At 39.0% G+C, this 26,503-nt stretch overlaps 1 protein-coding gene across 1 annotated transcript in view; it reads left to right on the forward strand.

Annotated features, from left to right (window-relative positions):
• The window catches only part of ADGRV1 (adhesion G protein-coupled receptor V1), a 677,468-nt gene that overhangs the window by 635,481 nt on the left and 15,484 nt on the right, over positions 1 to 26,503 (forward strand). The window contains exon 88 of the mRNA XM_049867518.1: positions 24,646 to 24,837. Within this exon, the coding sequence (XP_049723475.1) occupies positions 24,646 to 24,837 (192 nt within the window). The remainder of the gene's footprint in view (positions 1 to 24,645; positions 24,838 to 26,503) is intronic.

Below are 26,503 nucleotides of genomic sequence, written 5' to 3' on the forward strand. Positions count from 1 at the left end.
GATTTCCCTAAGCTGAAGCCATCTAATAACATGGCTTCCTCTTCCCTTTGAGGAATGGAAGATTAGTGTATTTCTAAATAAATAATTGGGGTAGGGCATCAAGAAATAAATATTTGGGTCACTGGTTAGTGATGAAGAAACTATAACAGTTGTTACCTAAATGATCACTTGTCATTGGTTTACTGAATGTTTTGTCATTATAGAATGAATTGTTAAATTTATTTTTACTGTTTGCATTGTATATCAGTGTGGCTTTATTTAGAAAGCTCTTTGGAATTTCTGATAAAGTTGAGTTATTACTTTCATCTGTAATGCATTTATATATTCATATTTTAGGTTACCTCTGAAAAGATTTTAAGAGGTAGCTTATCTCATTTACTCATTCTGAGGTATTTATTAAGTTAGTCACCAGGTTAGGGTCTGACGGTACAGAGGAGAATCAAACAGGAATGGTCCCAAACAGAATGTGTAAGCTCACAGAGCCTGCATTCTACTGTAGGAGGTGGATTTTAATAAAATAATCACACAAACATTGTTACGAACTATGATAAGTTTTACAGAAGAACTGCCCAGGGTGCTATAAGAGAATAAACAGAAAATCATCATTTAATTTGGGGGATTCCTGAAAAAGTGAGATCAGAAGGCTGAGTAAGTGGTACCAGGCCCAAGAGGGATTATGCGTTCTAGGAGAGTATTCCAGTGAGAGGGAACAGCACGTGAGGGAACAGCACTAGAACCATGCCTGGCCATTCCACTGGTGTAATAAGCATTCATGAGATGATTGAATAAATGAATATGAAAGGCTGGAGGGGGGGGACTTGAAATCAGACTACTATAGCTACATGTGAAGATTGAAGGAAAGCTTGCAAAATTAGTTTAGAAAAGTAAGTAGAATCTAGGTCATGCAGAAACTTATAAGCCATATTAGAGGTTTGAACCTTTATTTTAAAAGCAGTGGTTAGCACTGAAGAGTTATAAACATCTGTCTTAGTTATCCACAAGTGGATGGCTTTAAAAAACAGAAGTTTATTATCTCACAGTCTAGTAGTTTAAAAGTCTTAATTCAGGGCGCCAGCTCCAGGGGAAGGCTTTCTCTCTCTGTTGGCTTTGGAGGAAGGTCCTTGTCATCAGTCTTCCCCTAGTCTAGGAACTTCTCAGTACAAGGACCCCCAGGTCCAAAGGGGGTCCAAAGCTGTACTCCTGGCACTACTTTCTTAGTGGTATGAGGTCCCCCTGTTTCTCTGCTCACTTCTCTCTTTTATATCTCAAAAGAGATTGACTCGGGATACAGCCTAACCTTGTAGCTTGAGTCCTGCCTCATTACCATAACTGCCTCTAATCCTGCCTAATTAACATCAGAGAGGTAGGATTTATAACACGTGGAAAATCCCATCAGATGACAAAACGGTAGACAGTCACACAATACTGGGAATCATGGCCTAGCCAAGTTAACACACATTTTTGGGGGACACAATTCAAGCCATAACAACATTAAAGTTACATTTTTTTATTATGGATAATTATTTTAGGAAAGGAAAGGGAGAGAGTAAAGGGTGAGATAATACAGAGCTTTATGTCTTGATGAAAGTGAGAAGGTGGTAACTTTGACCAACATGTTGGCAGTGGATTTGGAAAGAAGTTGAAGGTTTGAGAGATACTTGTGATATAAAATTGACTAAACTTGGCAATACATTGGATATGAGGCTGGGGGAAGAAAGACAGAGTCATCACGGGTGTCCTAGGGCCATGCTGGTGACTTCAGTATCTGTAGTTGATCTATCCTACACCTGGTTCCACAGCTCCTGGCCCTCTCCAAGTACGCCACACCCCTGGTCCAACCCTGAACTTTGCCATTACCCTGAATTACTATACTGCTCACATATAAATACTAACATTCTAGTCTTTGAACACAAATCCCTGTGCTTCCAGGCATTTCACATCCTTACTCCCAGCCCACTGACCACTTCATTTTCTTCCCCCATCAACTCCTGCCTGCCCTCGCTTACTCCACTCATCAGTCTCCACCCACAGATGTCACCTGAACTACTCTCTCATCACTTTCCTGTGGTTTTTTACTCCTTCTCCATCCACCCACCAAAGTCCCAACCCTGAATCAAACCCACTGGCTTGCAGCCTACACCCAGACTTCCGGGCCTGTTCAGGAGAACTGTGTACTTAAGGGAGTTATTAAGCCTGTCTGAGTTTCCCTTCCTACGTCTATAAGTAGGAATGATAAACTTACTGCATAGGGTTGTTGGAAGTTACGAATGACAACATTTATAAAACCACTTATACAGTGCTTGGCACATTTAGAAGTGCAATGAGACATAAATTACCTTTCTTCTTTTGTGAGTTGGTTCTTATACTTCTAGAAATCCCACTAACTTGGTCTGATTAGCTAGTACAAACAATGAGCATGTTTTTAATTCATTTAATACATTTAGTCTGTCAGATTTTGCATAGAGATTAACCCAATCACATAGCATATTAAAGGTATGTACCTATTGTCAGTTAGGCAGTAATTCTGCCTGTAGCACCAAGATGGTGGTGGTGGCCCTTTCCCAAAGTGAACTACCCTTAAAAAAAAAAAAAAGAGAATGCTCGGTATCTCACTGACTTCACCTTTATATATTAAAGATTTATTAAAATGAAAAAGACCAAACTACTCACATTTCAGGCCTATTAATTTCACATGTACACATAAAATATGTAGGGAAGAGGAAACAGTATGTAAACTAGATGGGTAAGGATCCGTGTTAGTGGGCAAGCACAGAGTAATCTGTTTTGCCCTCTGTAAAGCATCTGAAAGGAAGGGCCTGACGTTTCTCAATGTTCAGACTTTGTTATTAATGACAAGTCACATAAAGGATCACAGTCATCCTTTTGCCATGTTATAGAATATACAGATTTACTCTTTTTCATCAATAGCATATAAATATACATAGATTGTTTTCATAAATTGCGCAAACATTTCTTTATACGAACCTAAATGTTTCACTATGTATTTAAGAATCTTTCTCAGAGAGTATGGGAATTTCATTTTTTTTGTCTTATAGACGCCACAGTTTAATTTGTTCTAAAAATTACCAACTAGGTTTGCATTATTTTGTAAAATACACATTCTATTATGAGGGTGGGAAAAGTTGAAGTCAAGGTATAAACCACTTCCTGCATGAAAGATTTTCAAAACTACATAAAGTAAACCAAATTTTGGGGTTTGAGGTTTGTGTTCCTTAATATTAGCAAGTTTTCTTTTTAAGCACAACTGTCGCCTCATATACTTAAAATTATGTTCAAAACCAGTAAAGTAGTAAAATGTGATATTCTTTTATAAGTACTTCCACGAGCTTTAAACACACACACACAGACATACAGACACACACACACGAGTTCAGCTTTTATTGCCTTTCATCCACTCCCACTTTAGGTGCTTTTTTGTTCTAAGTTATCAACTCATAAAAGTTCATGATTACATACGTCATACCCTTACTTACTTGGGATCTGAGTCACTGGAGCAGCTACCAAAGAAAGCGCCCCATGTCTATATATTTAAATATCCATTCATTGCCATCATTACCCCATGTATTACAGTAGAATTGTTCCATAGGGTTTTCTTGGCTGTAATCTTAATGGAAGCAGATTGCCAGGCCTTTTTTCTGTAGTACTGCTGGATGAGTTCGAACCAACAACCTTTAGGTTAGTAGTCAAGTGCAAACCATTTGCGTCACCTGTATAAATTTCTGGGAAGCCGTGTTAAGGAGATGGCATAAATAATACACTTAGACCCATTTCTTAGTTAAGAATGAGCCTATAAGGCATGGAGGTTGTTCTTGCCTCCGTATATACAGGTCATCAAAGAGTCAGGACACATTAGATAATTTCAAAAAAGAGGTACTGGTTTTCTTGCCCTCATTTTATTAGGCTGTACGTAATACAGGCTTTTTTTTTTTCGGGACTTGGCGCATTCATTCATTCACTCAGCAAATATTAATGAAGAACTTGCTATTTGCAGGGCACTGTTCAGGCAAAAAATGTGTGCAGCCTGCTTCTGTAAAGGTTATAGCCTTAGAAACGTGATGGAGCAGCTCTGCTCTGTCCCATAGGGCCCTTATTTGTTGGAATCAATTTGACAGCAATGAGTTTGATTTTTGTTGCTGGGTTTATAGTATGAGCACTGAGCTTAAGGAGCCCTGGTGGCATAGTGGTTAAGAGCTCAATTGCCAACCAGAAGATCGGCAGTTCAAATCTACCAGCCACTCCTTGGAAACCCTGTGGGGCAGTTCTAGTCTGTCCTATAAGGTTGCCGTGAGTTGGAATTGATTTGACAACGAGTTTGATTTTTGGTCCTGGGTTTATGGCAGTGAAGATATTCAGTTATCTTCCTTGAAGAAGTTTACAGGTTTATGGCGTAATGTAGGAGACCTACACAAAAACTGGCAGCTATAATAGAGCATAATAAGTGCTGTAAAAGGGAGGTGTGCAGAGTACACAAGCATAGAGCTGAATTACCTAACCTAAACCTGGTGGCGTAGTGGTTAAGAGTTCAGCTGTTAACCAAACGGTTGGCGGTTCAAATCCACCAGATATTCCTTGGAAACACTATAGGGCAGTTCTACTCTGTCCTATAGGGTCGCTATGAGTCAGAATCGACTCAATGGCAATGGGTTTAGTGTGGGGTTGCTGGGTGGCCAAACAAGCATCTCAGTGTCCTAGAGTAAAAAAAAGTAAGCTGATATTTAATAAGTAGGACTAGTCAGGCAGTTGTTAGTTGCTATCAAGTCAGTTCTGACTCATGGCAACCCCAATTATGCCAGAGTAGGACTGCTCCATCACGTTTCTAAGGCTATAACCTTTACGATCAGAAGCAGATCGCCAGGCCTGTCTTCCAAGGCTCCTCTGGGTGGATTTGAACCACCAACCTTTTGGCTGGTAGTTGATCACCACCATTTGCACCACCCAGGGACTAAAACAAAAACCCCAGTGCCGTCGAGTCGATTCCGACTCATAGCAACCCTATAGGACAGAGTAGAACTGCCCCATAGAGTTTCAGGGGAGAATTTAAATTGCAGATCATCTGCACGTAAGAGGACTGGTTAGAATGTGCGTTTTTATTAGGATAATATAGATAGCTCTGCTGTGTCTAAGAGGATAGCTTCCACAATGTTGAGCCCGTGGTAAGCAATTGCCAAATTCTCCGTATAATTCATTGTCGTGAACACTTGAGGGGAAGGGGATAGTATTAATAAAAACACCAGGACAACAGGCTAAAGACTTCCAACGAAGTCAGGATGTCACAGACAAACGAGCATGCAAGATTACCCGGAGTTATTGCCCAACTGTAAATCCAACCTTGAGCTCTTATTCCAAAAAAGTGCTTACAGATGAAAACTTATGCAAACATAATTAATGGGTTGGGGTGAAAAAACACCACTCAACTTCTCCAGATATTGTAGTTTTAAGAAAGTTCATATCCAAAATAAAGTGGTTATTTCTGAGTGTTAAAAGTTGATATAATATATATATATATATTTTTTTTGCTTCCCTATGTTTTCTTTTTTTTTTTTTTTTCTTTCTTCCCCCCACCCCACAATAAATATGAAACATGAACTCGGGTTGATTTTAGATTTTTGCTTTTTGAGATTAAAATATCTGTACATTTTTAGACTTTTGCTAGTAAAAAAAAAAATTATTCCATAGAGAAGCCCAGGAGAAATTGTAGTGTCCTTGTTTCATTGATAAGAAAATTGCAACAAAAAAGATATTAAATTATTTTTCCCTGTTGAACAGCTGTTTAATCATCAGAAAAGAGTGTTTCAAAATAATAACAAATAATATTTTGACAACATATATCCTAGTTCTTAATATGTAGAATTATTATTGATTTCTGTTTAGATGCTACATTATCTCAGTCCTATAAATGTAGGTTCCAAAGAAGTGCGATATCTATCTCTAAGGAGTATTTATCTCCTAGCGAGACTACCCAGAATTTGCCAGTTTTGCTAGTTGTAATGATAAACTTCTTCTTACCTTCTCAGTGAGTAGTTTATACCTGTGTACGTGTTTCCATACAGAAAAGCATGGCATGTTGAGTTCCACATCTATAAAAGCATACACAGATTATGTCATTGTTTCAGAATTGATTCATACAAGGATATTTCTAAAACAAGGCCATTTACATCATCTTTGATATCTAATTAACCACATTATGATGAAATGAATACCTTCATAAAAGTTTTCTAGATTTTTTTTTTTTTTTCCTTTTAAAAGTAATAGAACAAATTTAGAAGTCTGGTAGGTATGTGTCTTTGGCTGGCTACCTGAATACTTTCAGCAATTTTTAGGACAGGGGTAAATCAGCAATACAAATTTGAGTCTCTCTAGAAGGATCCTTGGTGTCAAATAAGACATAAAATTTACAAGAAGATACGCCCATATTAGTCATGCTTCTTAGAGAATGTGAAACGTGCAATGTGTATTCAGTATTTGTCTTCAGATGGAGCACCTCATTGAATTTATTAGTTGCCTTTGAGTCAGCTCTGACTCAGAATGACCCCATGTACAATACAATGATATATTGCCTGGTCCCGTACCATCTTTACAGTCGTTGGTATGCTCAAGTCCATTATTGCATTGCAGCTACTGTATTTTGAATGCCTTTCCACCTAAGGCTCTCATCTTCTGACACTATATCAGACAATGCTTGTTGTGATCCATAGGGTTTTCATTGGCTAATTTTCAGAAGGAGATTGCCAGGACTTTCTTCCCAGTCTGTTTTAGTCTGGGAGCTCCACTGAAACCTGCCTACCATGGGTGGCCCTGCTAGTATTTGAAATACTGGCGGCATAGTTTCCAGCACCATGGCAACACGAAAACAACCACAGTCCAATAAACTGACAAATGGATGGTGGATTGAGTTTGTAGCTTAAAGGGATTGAGCCCTGTCCTGTATAATCTTTTACTCTGAATAAGAGTAATAATGAATGAAGTGGTTGGCATAAAAGGGGTAAAGCACTCCCATACAGTGTTAACATATATTTATCTAACTGGCTAATCTAATGTAATAAATCAGATTATTACCCTAATCAAAGGATTGCTTTTTTTTTTTTTTCACAGCCCTATATATTATATGAAAACCGTGGTGAAGCAGTAGTTAAGTGCCACAGCTGCTAACCAAACGGTCAGCAGTAGAATCCATCAGGCACTCCTTGGAAACTCTATGGGGCAGTTCTACTCTGTCCTATAGGGTCGCTATGAGTTGGAATCGACTTGACAACAATGGGTTTGATTTTTTTGGTTTATATATTACGTGGAGTTCTGATGGCATAGTCGTTGTTAAGAGCTGGGCTGCTAACGAAAAGGTTGGCAGTTCAAATCCACCAGCTGCTCCTTGGAAACCCTATGGGGCAGTTCTGCCCTGTCGTCTAGGGTTGCTGTGAGTCAGAAGCGACTCGATGGCACCAAACAGCAACATATATATTTCAATCTATTCTCACTTCTCTCCCTCTTATAATTTTGTCCTACCCAAAGGCATCAGTTACATCTAAAATGAACAAATGCCTCTTTTCAGTGCTCCTTCTCCTTAATGGAAACCCTGGTGGTGTCGTGGTTAAGTGCTACGGCTGCTAACCAAGAAGTCAGCAGTTCAAATCCGCCAGTCGCTCCTTGGAAACTCTATTGGACAGTTCTACTCTGTCCTATAGGGTCGCTATGAGTTGGAATCGACTCGATGGCAGTGGGTTTGGTTTTGGTTTTTTGGTTCTCCTTAATGTCTGTTTTCGACAATATAAATCACCTCTTTCTTCTGGAATAGAATCTTCTCTTGGCTTCCTTGATGCAATTAAGGTTGTCCTCTTATCTGACCAGCCTGACCAGGCAGTTGCTCCTTGTTTACTTCACTGGTTCCTCTTCCTGTTCATGTCCCAAGCTGTGTTTAATCCTTAGCACTTGGCTTGTATTCTCTATATAGTGTATTTAAAAAAAAAAATCATACACCCATATGGCTTCAGTTTTCATCACTACACAGCTATTTTCCATGCTTATATCTCTAGCCCTGCCTTCTCTCCTGATTCCCAGTCCAGTACTTAAAATATTTTACATGTTTATACTTCAGCATGTATGAAATTCAATTTAGCTTCCCACAGAAAAGTGACTCCTTCTCTTCTCTTATTTTTGTTGTCACTGGGTTATCTAATTTTCTCTTTCATTGTCATTGGTACTATTCTTTGGTCACCTATTATTGTGCAACAAGTAAGCTTAATCCATAGAGTGGTTAACTGAGATATCTGAACACTGAATTTTCAAGGCCTTGTTTTTTTGTTTGTTTTTTAATAATATTTTATTGTGTTTTTGATGAAAGTTTACACAGCAAGTTAGGTTCTCATTTGATACTGCACGAATTGTTGAGAGACCTTGGTTATGTTTTCACAATGTTTTAATATTCTCATTAAGTCCCTTCTAGATGTTTTGCTTCCAGTAATCTGGTTTCCCTGCCCCCTTACCTTTTCATCTTTGCTTTAAAGTAATTGACCATTTGGTCTCATGTAGATGATTTTTTAAAGGTGCAACAGTACTCGCTGGTAATATTTTTTATTTTATGGGCCAATCTGTTAATTAGCTGAAAGGTGACTTCAGGGGGTAGTTTCAGTTCAAGGTTTATGGAGTATCTCAGGTTGATAGTCTTGGGGGAGTCCTCTAGTCTCAACCAGTTCAGTAAGTCTGGGCTTTTAAGAATTTGAGTTCTGTTCCAAATTTTTCTCCCTTTCTATCAGGGTCCATCTATTGTGGCCCTGATCGTATTGATCAATAGTGGTAGCTGGGCATCATCTAATTCTTCTGGTCTCAGGGTAGATGAGGTCAAGGTTCTTATAGACTATTGGCCCTATAGACTAGTTTCTTCTCTGAATCTTTGGTTTCCTTCTCTTTTGCTCCAGATGAGTGAAACTGATAGTTGTATCTTAGATGGACAGTCGTAAACTTTTAAGACCCCAGATGTAATTCACCGAACTAAGATGTATAACATGAACTTTGTGAACTGTGTTATGCTAATTGACCAAGTAGTCCCATGAGATTATGGTCCCAAGGCTTCAAATCAAGTACCCCAATCTCATGAGGTATTTGGCTGTGTCTAGGAAGTATCTGGAAACCCTGGTGGTGTAGTGGTTAAAGTCCTACGGCTACTAACCAAAAGGTTGGCAGTCCGAATCCACAAGGCGCTCCTTGGAAACTCTATGGGGCAGTTCTACTCTGTTCTATAGGGTCGCTATGAGTCGGAATCGACTCGACGGCACTGGGTTTGGTTTTTTGGTTGGGAAGTATCCATAACTTTGCCCCCATGTGCTTTATTATGTATATGAAGATACATGCATATATGGTGCTGCCTCAAAAAACTATAAATAGAACTACCTTATGATCCAGCAATTCTACTCCTAGGTATATTCCCTAGACACTTAATATAAATGACACAAACAGACGTATGCACGCCTATGTTCATTGCAGCACTAATCACAATAGCAAAAACATGAAAACAGCCTAAGGGCCCATCAACAGGTGAATGGATAAGCAAAATGTGGTACATATATAAATGGAATACTATGCAACCATAAAGAATAACGATGAGTCCTCAAAGTATCTTATAATGCGGATGAATCAGGAGGACATTATGCTGAGTGAAATAAGTCAATCACAAGAGGACAAATATTGCATGATCCCACTTTTATAAAAAGACAAAAATACACATCCATACAGAAACCAACGTTCATTGGTGGTTACCAAGGGGAGCTGGGCAGGGAGAGGGGACATCACTCATTAGGTAGTAGACAGTTGTTATTTTTGGTGATAGGAAAGGTACTGTATGTGAGTGAAGTGTGCACAGCTTGACCAAAGTAAATGATGTCAGTAAAAAGTACACATATGCACACACAAAAAAAAGGACGTTTTTGGTAATGCTAGAAAAATTTATGTATTTTTTTTGAAAATATATAATTTTGCAACAACAATGAAGAATGTATGTATGTGGCTACATATGTACATATGTATGCGTATGTGTGTATAGGTATGTATATGTGTATATACGTGATGCAGTGGTTAAGAGATCAGCTGCTAACCAAAAGGTTGGCAGGTTCAAATCCACCAGCCACTCTTTGGAAGCCCTGCAGGGCAGTTCTACTCTATTCTGTAGGGTCACTATGAGTGCAAATTGACTCAACAGCAATGGGTTTGGATTTTAGTTTTATGTATATTTGCATATACATGTGAGTGTGTGCATGCATGTATGTTCAAGGATTTGTTTTTTAAGAAGGGCAATTTAAAGTATGCTGAAGAAAAGTATGCTTAAAAATATTTAACAATTATAATAAAATTTAAATAAGTAATCACAGTACATATTCTTACAATTTTATATTTTTTTCTCATTCAAAGCTCATTCCAATTTTATTCTTTTCTTGAAACTTTAAAGAAGCTCTTCTCAGATTCCAAACCTCTTCTTCATTATTTAGTTCTATCTCAGTAGTATTATGGCCACCTCCAATCTTCCCTACCCCTCAATCCTACCACCCAATTTGATTTGTACTTCTGAAAGTTTTTTGAAATAGGAACTGTCAAAGCAGGGGGTTAGTAGGGATATGGAGTTTGTATTCTTGTAGCTTTAAAAACAACTTAATTTGCAGTGCTTTCTATCTTGTCAGAAATAGTCTGGCTCCTGATAAGTAGGTGTCACCACTAATTAATGCTCCATGCTTTGACACTTAACAGAAGCACGAAGAACACTGAAAGCCTCAGAGATGAAGCACTGTAGAACAAACCTCAAAAGGAAAGGCTAAAGGAACAAAGATTTTATCATCTGGAGATGAGATTGCTGAAGCGTGACCTAATAATTGTCTTTTGGTTTATGAATATTTATCACAAAGTCAGCTGAAACCAAACATTTGTGTCCAGTAGTGACACACAGAGGAAAATGTTCTTAAATTGCAGATAGAAATAGTGGTTGTATAAAAGAAAGACTACTGTGTCTGTACGCTGAATATTTACAATAAAAACTTGTAGAATTCTTGTTCCTAGGGAATAAAAAATTTTGAATAGACATCTAAGCCCAATCTTGAAAAGTGAAGGTTGCTACCCAGATATATTTTTAGTCACAGACGTGTCTAAGGCCATCTAGACCAAGCCAGTTGAACTTTTATTGATTTTACTAGTTCTGAATACATGTTGTTATTGTGTGCTGTCAAGTTGATTCCACCTCATAACAACCCTGTAGGACAGAGTAGAACTGCCCCATAGGGTTTCCAAGGCAGTAAACTGTGAACTGTGAGGATGGCTCAGGACTGGGCAATGTTTCGTTCTGTTGCGCACAGAGGCCAACTCGACCACACCTAACAACAGCAACAGACTTTAAGGAAGTAGATTGCCAAATCTTTCTCCCACAGAATGGCTGGTGGGTTCGAACAGCCAACCTTTCAGATAGCAGCAGAGCTCTTAACCACTATGCCACCAGGGCTCCTATGAATACATGAATACATAGTGTCCTTTAAATTAATAAGGAATTATCGAAAAAACTTGTCATAACCTATGGTGAATAAGAGGCAATTTCCTATCCCACCCAAATATTTTTAAAAGCATTTAGAGGATCCCTGGGTAGCAGAAATGGTTAAGTGCTTGACTACTAGTTGGAAGAGTTAGTGGCTGGAACCCACTGAGCTGAGGCACCTCAGGGGACAGGCCTAACAGTCTGCTTCCAAAGGTCACAGGCTTGAAAACCCTATGGAGCAGTTCTGTTCTGCACACGTGGGGTCACTATGAGTTGGAATCCACTTGATGGCAACTAGTAACAACGATATTAACCAAAAAAGGGTGAAATAAATGTGTCGTCAGAAAAACATAAACTGAAACATTTCATCGTTAGCAGCCTTGTGTTAAAAGGCATTTGGGCAATAATTGTTCCCATGGTTTTCTAAGTGTTTCAGTTGTGTTGACTATCCAACAGCTGTCAAGGTGATTCCTGTCCCCTCTCCAATCCTACTGTCTCCCACTGATGAAATTTAAAAGCAAAATTCTCTTATTTAACAAATATTTCTTAAGCCCCACTGCATGCTAGGTACCACGTTGTTGTCAGCTGCTCTTCCCAGCTCATGACAAGCCCGTGCACAACGGACCGAAATGCTGCTGGTCCCAGGCATGGAGACTTAGGAAATGAGATCATTATGATCCACAGGAGGATTTTCATTAGCTGATTTTGGAAGTAGATCACCAGGCCTTTCTTCCTAGTTTGTCTTAGTCTGGAAGCTCCCCTGAAACCTGTTCAGCATCATAACAACACCAAAGCATCTACTTACAGAGATACGGTGGCCGTGCATGAAGTGCATTGAGAGGGAATTGAACCTGGGTCTCTCATATGGAAGACAAGAATTCCACCACTGAAGAACCAATGCACGCTGCTTATAAACTAAAAAATACAACATTTCAGCTTTTGTAGAAGTTACAGTTTAATAGAAGGTATTATTATTTTTAATCTCAATTTTGTAATTCTGGAGCTAAAGAACCCACAAGAAGACCTATTTTTTAATCAAGATTTTCATTCCTGTAATTCTCTTATCCTGCCTTGTTTTGTGCACTTTCTTGTTGTTGCTTTTAGTTACTATCTAGTAGCTCTGACTCCTAGTGACCTTATGTATAACAGAATAAAATATTGCCCAGTCCTGTGCTATCTTCCTGATTTTTGGTATATATGAGTCCGTTGTTGAGTCTAAGCACTTTCTAGTTAAAAGATAGGTAGTATTGACTAGACCTTCAGTATTGCAGACTCAAGGCTTGAGTTTTTTCTTCAGTTCTTTCAACTTGAGAAATGCCAAGTATGTCCTTCCCATTTGGTTCTCTACCTCTAGATCTTTGCACGTCATTACAAATACTTTGTCTTCTCGAGCAGCCCTTTGAAATCTTCTGTGCAGCTCTTTTACTTCATTATTTCTTCCTTTCGCTTTTAAAAATAAAACCTTTTGCTTTAGCTACTAAGAATGCAAGAGCAAATTTCAGAGTCTCTTCTGACATCTATTTTGGTCTTTTCTTTCTTTCCTGACTTTTTAATAACCTCTTGCTTTCTTCATGTATGGTGTCCTTGGTGTCATTCCACAATTCCTCTGGTCTTTAGTCACTAATGTTCAATGCATCAAATCTATTCTTGAGATGGTCTCTAAATTCGGGTCGTATATAGTCAAGGTCATACTTTGGCACTTGAGGACTCATTCTAATTTTCTTCAGTTTCAACTTGAGCTTGCATATGAGCAACTGACAGTCTGTTTCACAGTTGGCCGCTGGCCTTGTTCTGACTAACGATATTAAGCTTTTCCATCATCTCTTTCCACAGATGGAAACCCTGGTGGCATAGTGATTAAGAGCTACAGCTGCTAACCAAAATTCGGCAGTTCAAATCCACCAGGCACTCCTTGGAAACCCTATGGGGCAGTTCTACTCTGTCCTAAAGGGTTGCTATGAGTCGGGATCGACTCGATGGCAACAGGTTTGGTTTTGGTTTTGGTTTTTTTCCACAGATGTAGTTGATTTGATTCCTATGCATTCTGTCTAGTAGACCATATGATTGTCCGGTTCAAAATGTTCAATACCAGTCCATTTCAGCTGACTAATGCCTAGGATATTGATGTTTATGTATTCCATTTCATTTTTGACCATTTCCAGTTTTCTTAGATTCATACTTCATACATTCTATATTCTGATAATTAACGGATGTTTGCAGCTGTTTCTTCTTATTTTGAGTCATGCCACGTAAGCAAATGTAGGTCCCAAAAGCTTGATGCAATCCATGGTATTAAGATCGACTCTACTTTGAGGAGGCAGCTCTTCCCCAGTCATATTTTGAGTGCCATCCAACCTGAGGGGCTCATCTTCCCGCATTATATCAGACAGTGTTTCACAGCTATTAATAAGGTTATCAGTTGCTAATTTTTTTCTGAAGTAGATCACCGGGTCCTTCTTCCTAGCCCATCTTAGTCTGAAAGCTCAGCTAAAACTTGTCCACCATGGGTGACCCTCCTGGTATTTGAATACTGGTGGCATAGTTTCCAGCATCAAAGCAAGAAGTTGCAATATTGAAGGATTCCATGGGGAAAATATTAAATGACGTATGAAGCATCAAAATACGATGGAATGAATACACAGAGCCACTGTGCCAAAAAGACTTCGTCAATGTTCAACCATTTCAGGAGGTATCATACGATCAAGAACCCATGGTACTGAAAAAGGTCCAAGTTGCACTGAAGGTGTTGGTGAGAAACAAAGCTCCAGGAATTGATGGGATACCAATTGAGATGTTGTAGCAAACAGATGCAGTGCTGGAAGCGCTCACTCTTCTATGCCAACAAATTTGGAAGACAGCTACCTGGGCAAGTGACTGGAAGAGATCCATATTTCTGCCTATTCCCAAGAAAAGTAATCTAACTGAATTCAGAAATTATAGAGCAATATCATGAATATCGGAAACCCTGGTGGTGTAGTGGTTAAGTGCTACAGCTGCTAACCAAAGGGTTGGCAGTTCAAATCCACGAGGCGCTCCTTGGAAACTCTATGGGGCAGTTCTACTCTGTCCTATAGGGTCACTGTGAGTCAGAACCAACTCGATGGCAATGGGTTTGGTTTTTGGTTTATCATTAATACCACACACAAGTAAAATTTTGCTGAAGATTGTTCAGAAGTGGCTACAGCAGTATATGACAGGGAACTGCCAGAAATTCAGGCAGGATTCAGAAGAGGTCATGGAGCCAGGGATATCTTTGCTGTTGTTGGATGGATCCTGGCTGAAAACAGAGAATGCCAGAAAGATGTTTACGTGTGTTTTATTGAATATGCAAAGGCATTTGACTGTGTGAATCATAACAAATTATGGATAACATTGCACAGAATGGGAATTCTAGAACACTTAATTGTGCTCCCGAGGAACCTGTACATAGATCAACAGGCAGTCATTCAAACAAAGCAAGGGGATGCGTGATTTAAAGTCAGGAAAGTATGTGTCAAGGTTGTATCCTTTCACCATACTTAATCAGTCTGCATGCTGTGCAAATATTCTAAGAAGCTGAACTACACGAAAAATGGAAGACTCATTAACAACCTGCAATATTCAGATGACACAACTTTGCATGCTGAAAGTGAAGAGGACTTGAAGCACTTACTGATGAAGACCAAAGACCACAGCCTTCAGTATGGATTACACCTCAACATAAAGAAAACAAAAATCCTCACAACTGGACCAATAAGCAACATCATGATAAATGGAGAAAAGATTGAAGTTGTCAAGGATTTCATTTCACTTGAAACCACAACCAACACCCATGAAAGTAAAAAAGTAGCAGTCAAGAAATCAAAAGATGCATTGTACTAGGCAAATCTGCTGCAAAAGATCTCTTTAAAGTGTTAAAAAGCAAAGATGTCGCCTTGAAGGCTAAGGTGTGCTTGACTCAAACCATGGTGCTTTCAATTGCCTCATATGCATGTGAAACCTGGATGATCAATAAGGAGGACCAAAGAAGAATTGAGGCCTTTGAATTCTGGCATTGGCTAAGAATATTGACTATACCATGGACTGCCAAAACAACAAACAAATCTGTCTTGGAAGAAGTACAACCAGAATGCTCCTTAGAAGCAAGGATGGTGAGACTACATCTCACATATTTTGGACATCTTACCGGGAGGGATCAGTCCCTGGAGAAGGACGTCATGCTTGGTAAAGTAGAGGGTCAACAAAAAAGAGGAAGACCCTCAATAAGATGGATTGATACAGTGGCTACAACAACGGGCTCAAGCATAACAAGGATTATGAGGATGGCACAGGACTGGGCAGTCTTTAGTTGTGTTGTCCATAGGTCACTATGAATTAGAACAGACTAGATGGCACCTAACAGCAACAACATTGATTGGACCACTTGTTGTATAACTCCATTACTTATTTTTGAACTTTTCTTGTGTTAATGTCTTATCTCTTTATTCATCTTCGGTTACAGTCATTGGATTCTCTATTTCAGGGATACCATTACCAATCTGGTACACAATGCTTAAGTGCTTGGCTGCTAGCCAAAAGTTTGTCAGTTTGAACCTACCCAGTGGTTCCTTGGGAAAAAGACCTGGAGATCTGCTTTCATAAAGATTACAGTCTAGTCCCAGACAGAGATGGAGAAAAATGTAGAACAAAATTCTAACTCGGAAAGAAAGACCAGACTTGCTGGTCTGACAGAGACTGGAGAATCCCTGAGAATATGGCCCCCAGACACTCTTTCAGTTCAGTAATGAAGTCACTCCTTAGGTTCACCCTTCAGCCAAAGATTCGACAGGGCCAATAAAACAAAATGAGACTAAAGGGGCACACCAGGCCAGGGGCAAGGACTAGAAGGCAGGAGGGGACAGGAAAGCTGGTAATAGGGGACCCAAGGTTGAGAAGGGAATATACTGACATGTCGTGGGGTTGTTAACCAATGACATAAAACAATATGTGTACTAACAGTTTAGTGAGAAACTAGAGTTTGTTCTGTAAACCTTCGTCTAGAGTACTATAAAAAAATAGAAAACAAAAAAAAAAGAGTACAGCCTAGAAAACCCTGTGGGGCAGTTCTGCTTTAACACGTGTTCAACAGGAGTCAAAATCAACTAAATGGCGCACAACAACAACAATATTGGCTTCTCTAATTCCTTTAATCTGTCTTTTTCATCTTAATTCACTGGAATTTTATATTAGCAAAATCTCTTCCTTTCTCTTCAAATCCTTGAGGTCATGATATACCGTATCCATAGTCAGTTTCAGCTACTGACAACACAGTCTTTGATCATCTCTCATAGAAAACAGTTATGTATGTGATGCCTTATGGCAGAGGCCTTTCACCAGTCTCTTCTTGCCTATAGACCTGTCTTTTTGTTCCTAAAACATTTCACTGCTGGTACCACTGTAAAATTTACATTTTAATATGTAACCTGATTCAATTCTTCGTATATAATATATATTAATAGCAGATTAAGTACTATCTCCTGCATTTTTTTAAATAATTTTTATTGTGCTTTAAGTGAAAGTTTACAAATCAAGTCAGCCTCTCACACAAAAACCCATATACACCTTGCTACACACTCCCAATTACTCTCCCCCTAATGAGACAGACCGCTCTCTCCTTCCACTCTCTCTTTTCATGTCCACTTCGCCAGCTTCTAACCCCCTCCACCCTCTCCTCTCGCCTCCAGACAGGAGATGCCAACACAGTCTCAAGTGTCCACCTGATCCAAGAAGCTCACTCCTCACCAGCATCCCTCTCCAACCCATTGTCCAGTCCAATCCATGTCCGAAGAGTTGGCTTCAGGAATGGTTCCTGTCCTGGGCCAACAGAAGGTCTGGGGGCCATGACCACCGGGATCCTTCCAGTCTCAGTCAGACCATTAAGTCTGGTCTTATGAGAATTTGGGGTCAGCATCCCACTGCTCTCCTGCTCCCTCAGGGGTTCTCTGTTGTGTTCCCTGTCAGGGCAGTCATCAGATGTAGCCGGGCACCATCTAGTTCTTCTGGTCTCAGGATGATGTAGTTGCTGGTTCATGTGGCCCTTTCTGTCTCTTGGGCTCGCAATTGCCTTGTGTCCTAGGTGTTCTTCATTCTCCTTTGATCCAGGTGGGTTGAGACCAATTGATGCATCTTAGATGGCAGCGTGCTAGCATTTAAGACTCCAGACGCCACTCTTCAAAGTGGGATGCAGAATGTTTTCTTAATAGATTTTATTATGCCAATTGACTTAGATGTCCCCTGAAACCATGGTCCCCAGACCTCTGTCCCTGCTACACTGGCCTTCAAAGCATTCAGTTTATTCAGGAAACTTCTTTGCTTTTGGTTTAGTCCAGTTGTGCTGACCTCCCCTATATTGTGTGCTATCTTTCCCTTCACCTAAAGTAGTTCCTAGCTACTATCTAATTAGTGAATGCCCCTCTCCCACCCACCTTCCCTCCCTCCCCCCTCTCATAACCACAAGAGAATGTTTTCTTCTCAGTTTAAACTATTTCTCAAGTTCTTACAATAGTGGTCTTATACAATATTTGTCCTTTTGCAACTGACTAATTTCACTTAGCATAATGCCTTCCAAGTTCCTCCATGTTATGAAATGTTTCACAGATTCCTCACTGTTCTTTATCGATGTGTAGTATTCCATTGTGTGAATATACCATAATTTATTTATCCATTCATCTGTTGATGGGCACCTTGGTTGCTTCCATTTTTTTGCTATTGTAAACAGTACTGCAGTAAATATGGGTGTGCATATATTTGTTTGTGTAAAGGCTCTTATTTCTCTAGGATATATTCCAAGGAGTGTGATTGCTAAATCATACAGGTAGTTCTATTTCTAGCTTTTTAAGGAAGCGCCAAATCGATTTCCAAAGTGGTCGTACCATTTGACGTTCCCACCAGCAGTGTGTAAGTGTTCCATTCTCTCCACAGCCTTTCCAACATTTATTATTTTGTGTTTTTTGGATTAATGCCAGCCTTGTTGGAGTGAGATGAAATCTCTTTGTAGTTTTGATCTGCATTTCCCTAATGGCTAATGATCGTGAACATTTCCTCATGTATCTGTTGGCTACCTGAATGTCTTTGCATATTTTTATCATACATCATTAGTCAAAACTCTTTGCCAGAATTAAAATAAATATTAGAAATAGGGGCCATATGGAGTCACTATGTCAGGTTGCTCAACACATTAAATTCAGGATTACTGAGAACTTTTGCAGTATGAGTGTGTTACGGCTCATTAGTGAAGGATATAATCTGAAGTCTGTCACACTAGCCCAGATACTATTCAGAATTTGAAAACTGAAATGTACATAGTAAAATCTAATGTTTTACTTTATTTAGAGACAAATAACCTTCAAGAAATGGGCCCAGAGAGCTTTCTGTAACATGAAAGAATGATTGCATAAGAGAGGCTGGGACGAAAAGGTGCTGACATAGGCAACCTGCATGCAGTTATTGTTAGAATAGATGGGTTTTATACTCTCTCCTGATACCGTGTGACAAGTTACACAAGGCATAACTGCTCCTAGTTGAGTGTTGAATCTTAAGTCTTTGGGTTTCAGATTAGTTCCCCAAATGAGTATGACGACGGAGACTTCACTTCCTTCAGATACAGGCAGCTTGTTTAACCTTCCTGTTTACTCACTTCTCCCCTGCCACCACTCCTCGGTTAAATTTGTGAAATGGTAATATCAATTCTTTTTCCATCTCATCTAGAAGACTGATAAAAATTATTAAGATAAGCGGCCAAAATCTCCTGTACTTATTTTCCTTCTTGATAATGGTACATTTTTAAGAGTATTTATTAACCCTTTAGACCATTATGGAGCCCTGATGCGTGCAGTGGTTGAGAGCTCAGCTGTTAATCAAAACGTTGGCAGTTCAAATCTACCAACCACTCCTCCAAAACCCTATGGGGCAGTTCTACTCTGTCCTGTAAGGTCACTATGAGTGGGAATTGGCTCAAAGGCAATGGGTTTGGTTTAGACCATATGGTCTCACATCTCACTTTTAATGAAAGCTTAAATTCTTGAGTCAAAAGAAATACAGAATTGGCCATAGTGGGCATGGTTAATCCAGATATAGTCTAACTAAAGATTTTTTAAAGCATTTTTTAAAATTTATTTCATTTTTGTTGTCATTGAAAATATACACAGCAGAACATATACCAGTTCACCAGTTTCTACAAGTACATTTCAGTGACATCAAATACATTTTTCAAGTTGTGCAACCATTCTCACTCTCCTTTTCCAAATTGTTCCTCCACCATTAACATAAACTTACTGCCCCCTAAGTTTCCTATCTAATCTTTCTAGTTGGTGGTGTCAATTTGATCCTATATAGATAGTTCTTAAAAGAGCACAATGCTCAAGGAAGACGTTCTTTACCTATTAAGCTATGTTTTGTTTGGTTGTAAGAAGACTTTAGGGGATTTTTTGTTTTCAGGTTTAAAGATTATCTCAGGGCAGCAGTTTCGGGGGTTCATCCAGCCTATATGGCTCCCGAAAGTCTGGTTTCCATGAGAATTTTAAAATCTGTTCTGTATTTTCCCCTTTTGATCAGGATTCTTCTGTAGAACCTTAGATCAAAACGTTCAGTATTGGTAGCCAGGCACGATCCAGTTCTTCTGGTCTCATGGCAGAGGAGGCTGTTGTTCATGGAGGCAATAAGCTACACATTCCATTTCCTTGTATTCCTGACTCTCCTTCCTCTGTTGCTCCAGACAAATGGAGATCAGTTATTGTACCTTGAATGGTGGTTTGCAAGCTTTTAAAACCCCAGGTACTACTCAGTGGGCTGGGAGGTAGAACTAAAATATTATTAGGCCAATTAACTGGGTTGTCACATGAAACTATTACCCTGAACCTCCAAACCAAGAAACCAAATCCCATAATGTATTTAGTTGTACATAAGCAGCCTTAGCAGTTGCTCTTTATTAATTTTTCTTGTTGTTGTTATAAATGTATCTATCATACTTTTACCATTTCAACTTTTTACAGTTGTACAACTTACTGACAGCAGTTAGTTAATTGGCTGTGCAACCCTACCCTTAATGTGATTTTTCCTTCATCATTAACTGAAACTCAGCATTCCATAAACAATAACCCCCCTTTCCCGCTCCCTGCTCCCACATGATAATCCCTAATAAACTTTGGTCTCTATACATTTGACTGTTCTCGTCTTTTTATATAGGTGAAATCATGCAATATTTGTCCTTTTATGATTGACTTATTTCACTCAGCATAATGTCTTCAAGCTCCACCCATGCTGTAGCATGTATCAAGACTTCATTTCTCTTTCTGGCTGAGTAGTATTCCATTGTATGTGTGTACTATAGTTTGTTTACCCATTCATCCATTGATTACCATTTAGGTTGTTTCCACCTTTTGGCTATTGTGAATAGTACTGCAATGAACATGGATGTACATGTGTCTGTTCATGTTGCTGCTCTCAAGTCCCTTGCATGTATTCCCAGCAGTGAAATTGCTGAGTCATATGGTAATCTTTTTTTTTTTTTTTTTTTAGTGTTTTGAGGAACCGCCACACTGTTTTTACAATGGCTGTACCATTTTTGCATTCCCACCAGCAATGGATAAGGATTCCAATTTCTCCACATCCTCACCAACATTGGTTGTTTTGTTTTTCTTTTGTTTTGTTTTTTATCCTAGTGGGAGTGTAGTGGCTTTGATTTGCATCTCTTGGATGGCTAATAATATTGAGCATCTCTTCATATGTTTGGTGGCCATTTGAATGTCCTCTTTGGTGAATTGTCTTTTTAAGTCCTTTGCCCATTTTTTGATTGGGGTATTTGTCTTTTTGTTGTTAAGTTGCCAAAGTTTTATATATATTTTGGTCATTAGATTTGTAGTGGATGTACAGTTTCCAAAGATACTCTCCCAGTTGGTAACTTGTCTTCTCACTTTTTTGGTAAAGTCTTTTGACAAAAGTTTTTAATTTTGTTCAATTGTTTATTTTGTCTCTAGTTGTTTGTGCATTTGGTATTATTTTAGATAACCCATTGTTAAAAGCTAGTCCCGACAGCATTGCCCCTGCATTTTCTTCTATGAATTTTATGTTTTTAGGTTTCACATGTAGGTCCTCAATCCATTTCAAATTTGTTTTTGTATATGGTGTGAGGCATGAATCCTGTTTCGTTTTTCTGCATGTGAAGATAGAATTTTCCCAGCACCATTTATTGAGAGACTCTTCTTTCCCCATCGAATGGACTTAGCACCCTTGTCAAAACCAGAAGACCATAGATGTGTGGGTTTATTTCTGGACTATCAATTCTGTTCCATTGGTCTATGTGTCTATTGTCATACCAGTACCAGGCTGTTCTGATTACTGTAGCTGTATAATATGAAAGCATTTTTCATGATTGCAGTAGAAGAGGAAACAAAGTAACCAAAACAGCAGTGTGTAGAAGGGAAGTCTCTTCTCTGTAGGCCTTCACTAGGTAATGAATAGAAAGAACAGATAGATTATGTATCTCCTGCTTCTGAAACAGTTATCCCATTATGTTGTAAGATATTATTGTATTCGTAAGCAACTTGAAAGTAAAAAGCATGGTTTATCCTTGTATCTCATTGCCTGGCAGTGTACACAGTAGCTGTTCAACAATAGTAGGTTGAATAATTGAGATTCTAGATTTCTCTTTTAAAGTACTTTTACAGACCTGCATAAAGAGGAGAGCCTGAGATTTAGTATGTAATGTTTGGAATGGGGACTTGTTTTTATTCTGAGGTCAGAAACCCCCACAGCTGAGTACTTGAGATTATGAAGGTCCTTTTCCTATATTTGCCCAGCCTTGGCTGGACTCAGGCAAATGTCATACAATCTGCATTTATTCTTTCATTTCTGTTTTAATAGTGTTTATGTTTCCTGGGGAGCAACTATAGGATTCAGAGTATTTACTATATAGTTCTATCTTTTAAGAAAAAAAAGAACGCAGTTTTCACATGCGAGTTATTTTCAGCAGGCGGTTCCTTTCCTGAAGCACAAAGAGCTAGATATGAAAACAAACAAGAGAGAAAATGTGCTGTTTTTACAAATGGGTCCTTAGAGATGGATTTCAAAGCTTAGTTTTAGTTTCCTGATCTAGCTTTTACCCTATCATTTCACAGCCCTTAGAGAAATGCTGAAATAAATCAATGACATTCGCACAATTTTTAAGGCTGACAGTTTAATTTTTTTCCTGTTTTGTCTATCGCTGTTGCCAGTGGAATTAGGTCTTATCCATGTAAAAAATTAATTTGTACAAAAACAATCTTGAATGTGTATGTGTGTTTTCAGGAAGATTTGTTTCTGCTAATGGTCACATCATTTACACGTGAAACTAATTATCTTTCCCTACATAATTTAAAATTGTAATGCCCCCCCGAGAAAAACCCTAATTCAAAAAGAAATATGACTCATTTTATAGCATTGTTAGAATAATTACATTTTACGAATATTTTTAGTAGATAAACTATTGATTTTAAAACATATTTGTTAAAGTAGAGGCCAGCCTGGGGAGGGGTCATTCCAGTAGAAAAGGAGAAAGATCAATTTATGACCTTATTCTGGAGATGGCCAAAAAAAAAAAAAGCCAAACCCGAGATGGCAGCAGAGATCAAATGCTAGAGCATGTACATCTTGCAATCGTCCTTTAATTTCATTTTATATTAAAAGCTGCTTGTAATTCTTAAACCCTGGTGTTTTCTAATGGACTTTGTATTCTTCATACCAGCAGTTGCAAGTTTCAGGCCCACAAGTACAATTATTGTTTCTACACTCCTAGAAATTTTAGGAACCATGGGAAAATGCAAATTTCACAAAATAAATATTTTTTGTGTGTTTTCTCAAAAAATTTGGCATTAACTCCTTTTTATATTTAATAAACTAGTTAAGTATCTTGCCTTTATGTTTGTGTATTAATATAAGTATTTTAGTAACTAAGATTCTTATTTGCTTCCAAAACTTTGATACCAGGATTAGCAGACAAAAAAGGCATAATTGAATGTACTTTAATTGGCTAAGTGTAAAGGTCGAAATTAACAAGTTTTATAGAAACACCATTAGACGTATACAGTAGATCCCTTGTGGAAATCATGAAGGACAGCCAGTGTAGACGGTAGCCAGAACACAAATACAAAATTTGACTTGCTATCTGTGACGAAAGCAGAGCAATTGTCAAATCTGACGTGGTTGCAAAAGAATTTAAAGGGCCAGCAGGTCTTTAAGAACACAAAAGATAGCTTTGTTGTTCTTATGTAACATTTACTAAGAAGCAAGGCATGCTAAGTATTAAACAGTCCACAAGACTCTTTTGAGTCCCTACCCAATGATTCTATTTCCAGATGAGATAAGTAGGTGAGATATGTCAATAAAATCAGGACTATCGATTAGCACTGGCCTTCCAGAAATCTACAGCTGACTTGGAGCGTTAATTAGCGTCCCACCTGAACCATTTGGAAACCCTGGTGGTTCAGTGGTTAAGTGCTACAGCTGCTAACCATGAAAGTCGGCAGCTCAAATCCACCAGGCGCTCCTTGGAAATTCTATGGAGCAGTTCTACTCCGTCTTATAGCGTCGCTATGAGTGGGAATCGACTCAACGGCAATGGGTTTGGGTTTTTTTTGTTGTTGTTGTTTCAACCATTTTGCTAAGAAAAAAGAGAGAGAGAGAATAAATGAGATACATGGGAAAAGAAGGTAATTTTTTGAAAGGTAAGAGTTTTGGCTTCTAAAACAAAATGTACACTACTAATCAGATATAGGATTTCCAAGGATCTCCTTATGTCTGATTAGTAGTATACATTCTGTTTTAGAAGCCAGAAAGATACACTTCTACAATTCAGTTTGCATGTATTAGTTGGACTAGATTTCACAGTTACTTTGGTTTTAACCAAGGGGGTAAAATTGTTAGTGAGAGGGCAGTTTTCCTAACTTTTTTGTTATATCCAGAAATTTGTAGTGACATCTTGCTAGTCTCCTAGCATGTTGTTGAATTCTTAGCTTTTGGTAGAATTTGGAGACCACTTGTAAAAAACAATCAGCTACACATAAAACCGGGTTTATTCTTCAGCCATTCTAGGAGGTCATCATTTGACATGCTGGTGTTCTTTTCTTTTGCAGGGCCTTTACGTGTTTGTGGTTTATTTCATTCTACACAACCAGATGTGCTGCCCCATGAAGGCCAGCTACACAGTGGAAATGAATGGGCACCCAGGGCCCAGCACAGCCTTCTTCACACCTGGGAGCGGAATGCCTCCTACTGGAGGGGAGATCAGCAAGTCCACCCAGAATCTTATCAGTGCTATGGAGGAGGTGCCTGCCCTCACCACCACCTCCCACCACCCCTACGACCACCCCAACCCTGCCCACCACAACCCCATACTCCCACCTCACCCCACCACCTGTCCCCCACCACTCCATCCATCCCTTTTCGTGCTTCTCTCTCACTTTGGGAAAAGGTTGGCAGTTCGAATACACCAGGCACTCCCTGGAAACTCTATGGGGCAGTTCTACTCCATCCTATAGGGTCGCTATGACTCAGAATTGGCTCTACAGCAACAGGTTTGGGGTCTTTTTTGGTTTATCTAAGATACTTGATTTGCTTACTGTGGTATCAAGGACCCGTGATGGCACTCAGCTGCTACCCACAGGTCGGAGGTTGAAACCCACCAGCTTTTCTGAAGTAGGAAGATGTGGCAGTCTGTAAGATTACAGCCTCGGAAACCCCATGGGGTGGGCAGTTTTCCTCTATCTTTTAGGGTCACTATGAATTGAAACTGACTCCAGAGCAATGGGTACTGTGGTTTCACACCAGTTATCTAATTCTTCTTTCTTTCTTACCCTGTGAGTTGAGGTCTGTACCAGCAATTTGTATTGGGAATGACACAGCATAATTTGACATCTCCTTCTTCAGAATCTTCCTAATTTGCCACGGCAGTGTCTGAATCTGCATTAAAAAAAATTTTTTTTTTCTTAAAGTACTATTACTCTTTAAAATAATTTCACAGCTCTCTTCCTTCATCCCAACTCATTACCTCAATCTCAACAAGCTCTCAGTGGAAAGAAAATAGGGTGAAATTCATTTTAACTTAATTAAATATCAGGAAGTATTTCAGAACAAAGGCTCAGAAACTTGCTTCAGCAAGCTCTAGCAGAAAACCTAGCCAGGATTTCCTCTGTAACATCTATCTCCCACTGCTCTCTGCATTCTATCCACATCATTTTGATCTCCTATGTTTAAATCACCTTGCCACTGACCTGTCAGTAATGCTGTGCATACTACTGAGACCACTGCTCAGATTTTAAAATACCTGAAGACATTGACCAGGAAGAGGTGGTAATGCAGCCAATTACCGGCCGTGCCCAAGGTCTGTTTGGCACACAGCTTACACAGCTCATATTGCATATTGCTTCTCTGTATTAATGACCCAAGAGGAACAGTATGTGAGTTTGCATCCTCAAAATGGCAGGTGCCTCCATCTGAAAGGAAGATGATAGGTAGATAGAACTGCCCAGAGATTTTTTTTTTTTTTGCCTTCTATGATGAGGTAGAGAATAATTTTATTCATGTCAGGTTGAAATTAAGTAGCATAACTGCAAACCAAATATAGTATTTAAAAGCTGGAATATATCATTCGTACTGTTAGGCATTTAGTGCCATTTCTCGACCCCAAAAGTCCTTTAAAGGGAATCGTTTAACATCACAGTTGGTACCAGTGGAAATGGATATTTTTAGAATCAACAACTCACGAGTGAATCTTTTCAAAAAAGTTTAAGTTTTTTGAATTTTCACCCAATCTGGTATCTGTCTGTATCTGAAATGTCTAATATGTTAGCCATTAGCTACATATAGAGGGCCGTGGTGGTAGAATTCACACCTTCCACGTGGGAGACCCAGGTTGGATTTCTGGCCAGTGCACCTCAGGCACAGCCATCCTCGTCTATCAGTGCAGGCTTGCATGTTGCTATGATGCCCAAC

The sequence above is a fragment of the Elephas maximus genome, chromosome 2, assembly GCF_024166365.1.
Source record: "Elephas maximus indicus isolate mEleMax1 chromosome 2, mEleMax1 primary haplotype, whole genome shotgun sequence".
NCBI lineage: Eukaryota > Metazoa > Chordata > Mammalia > Proboscidea > Elephantidae > Elephas > Elephas maximus.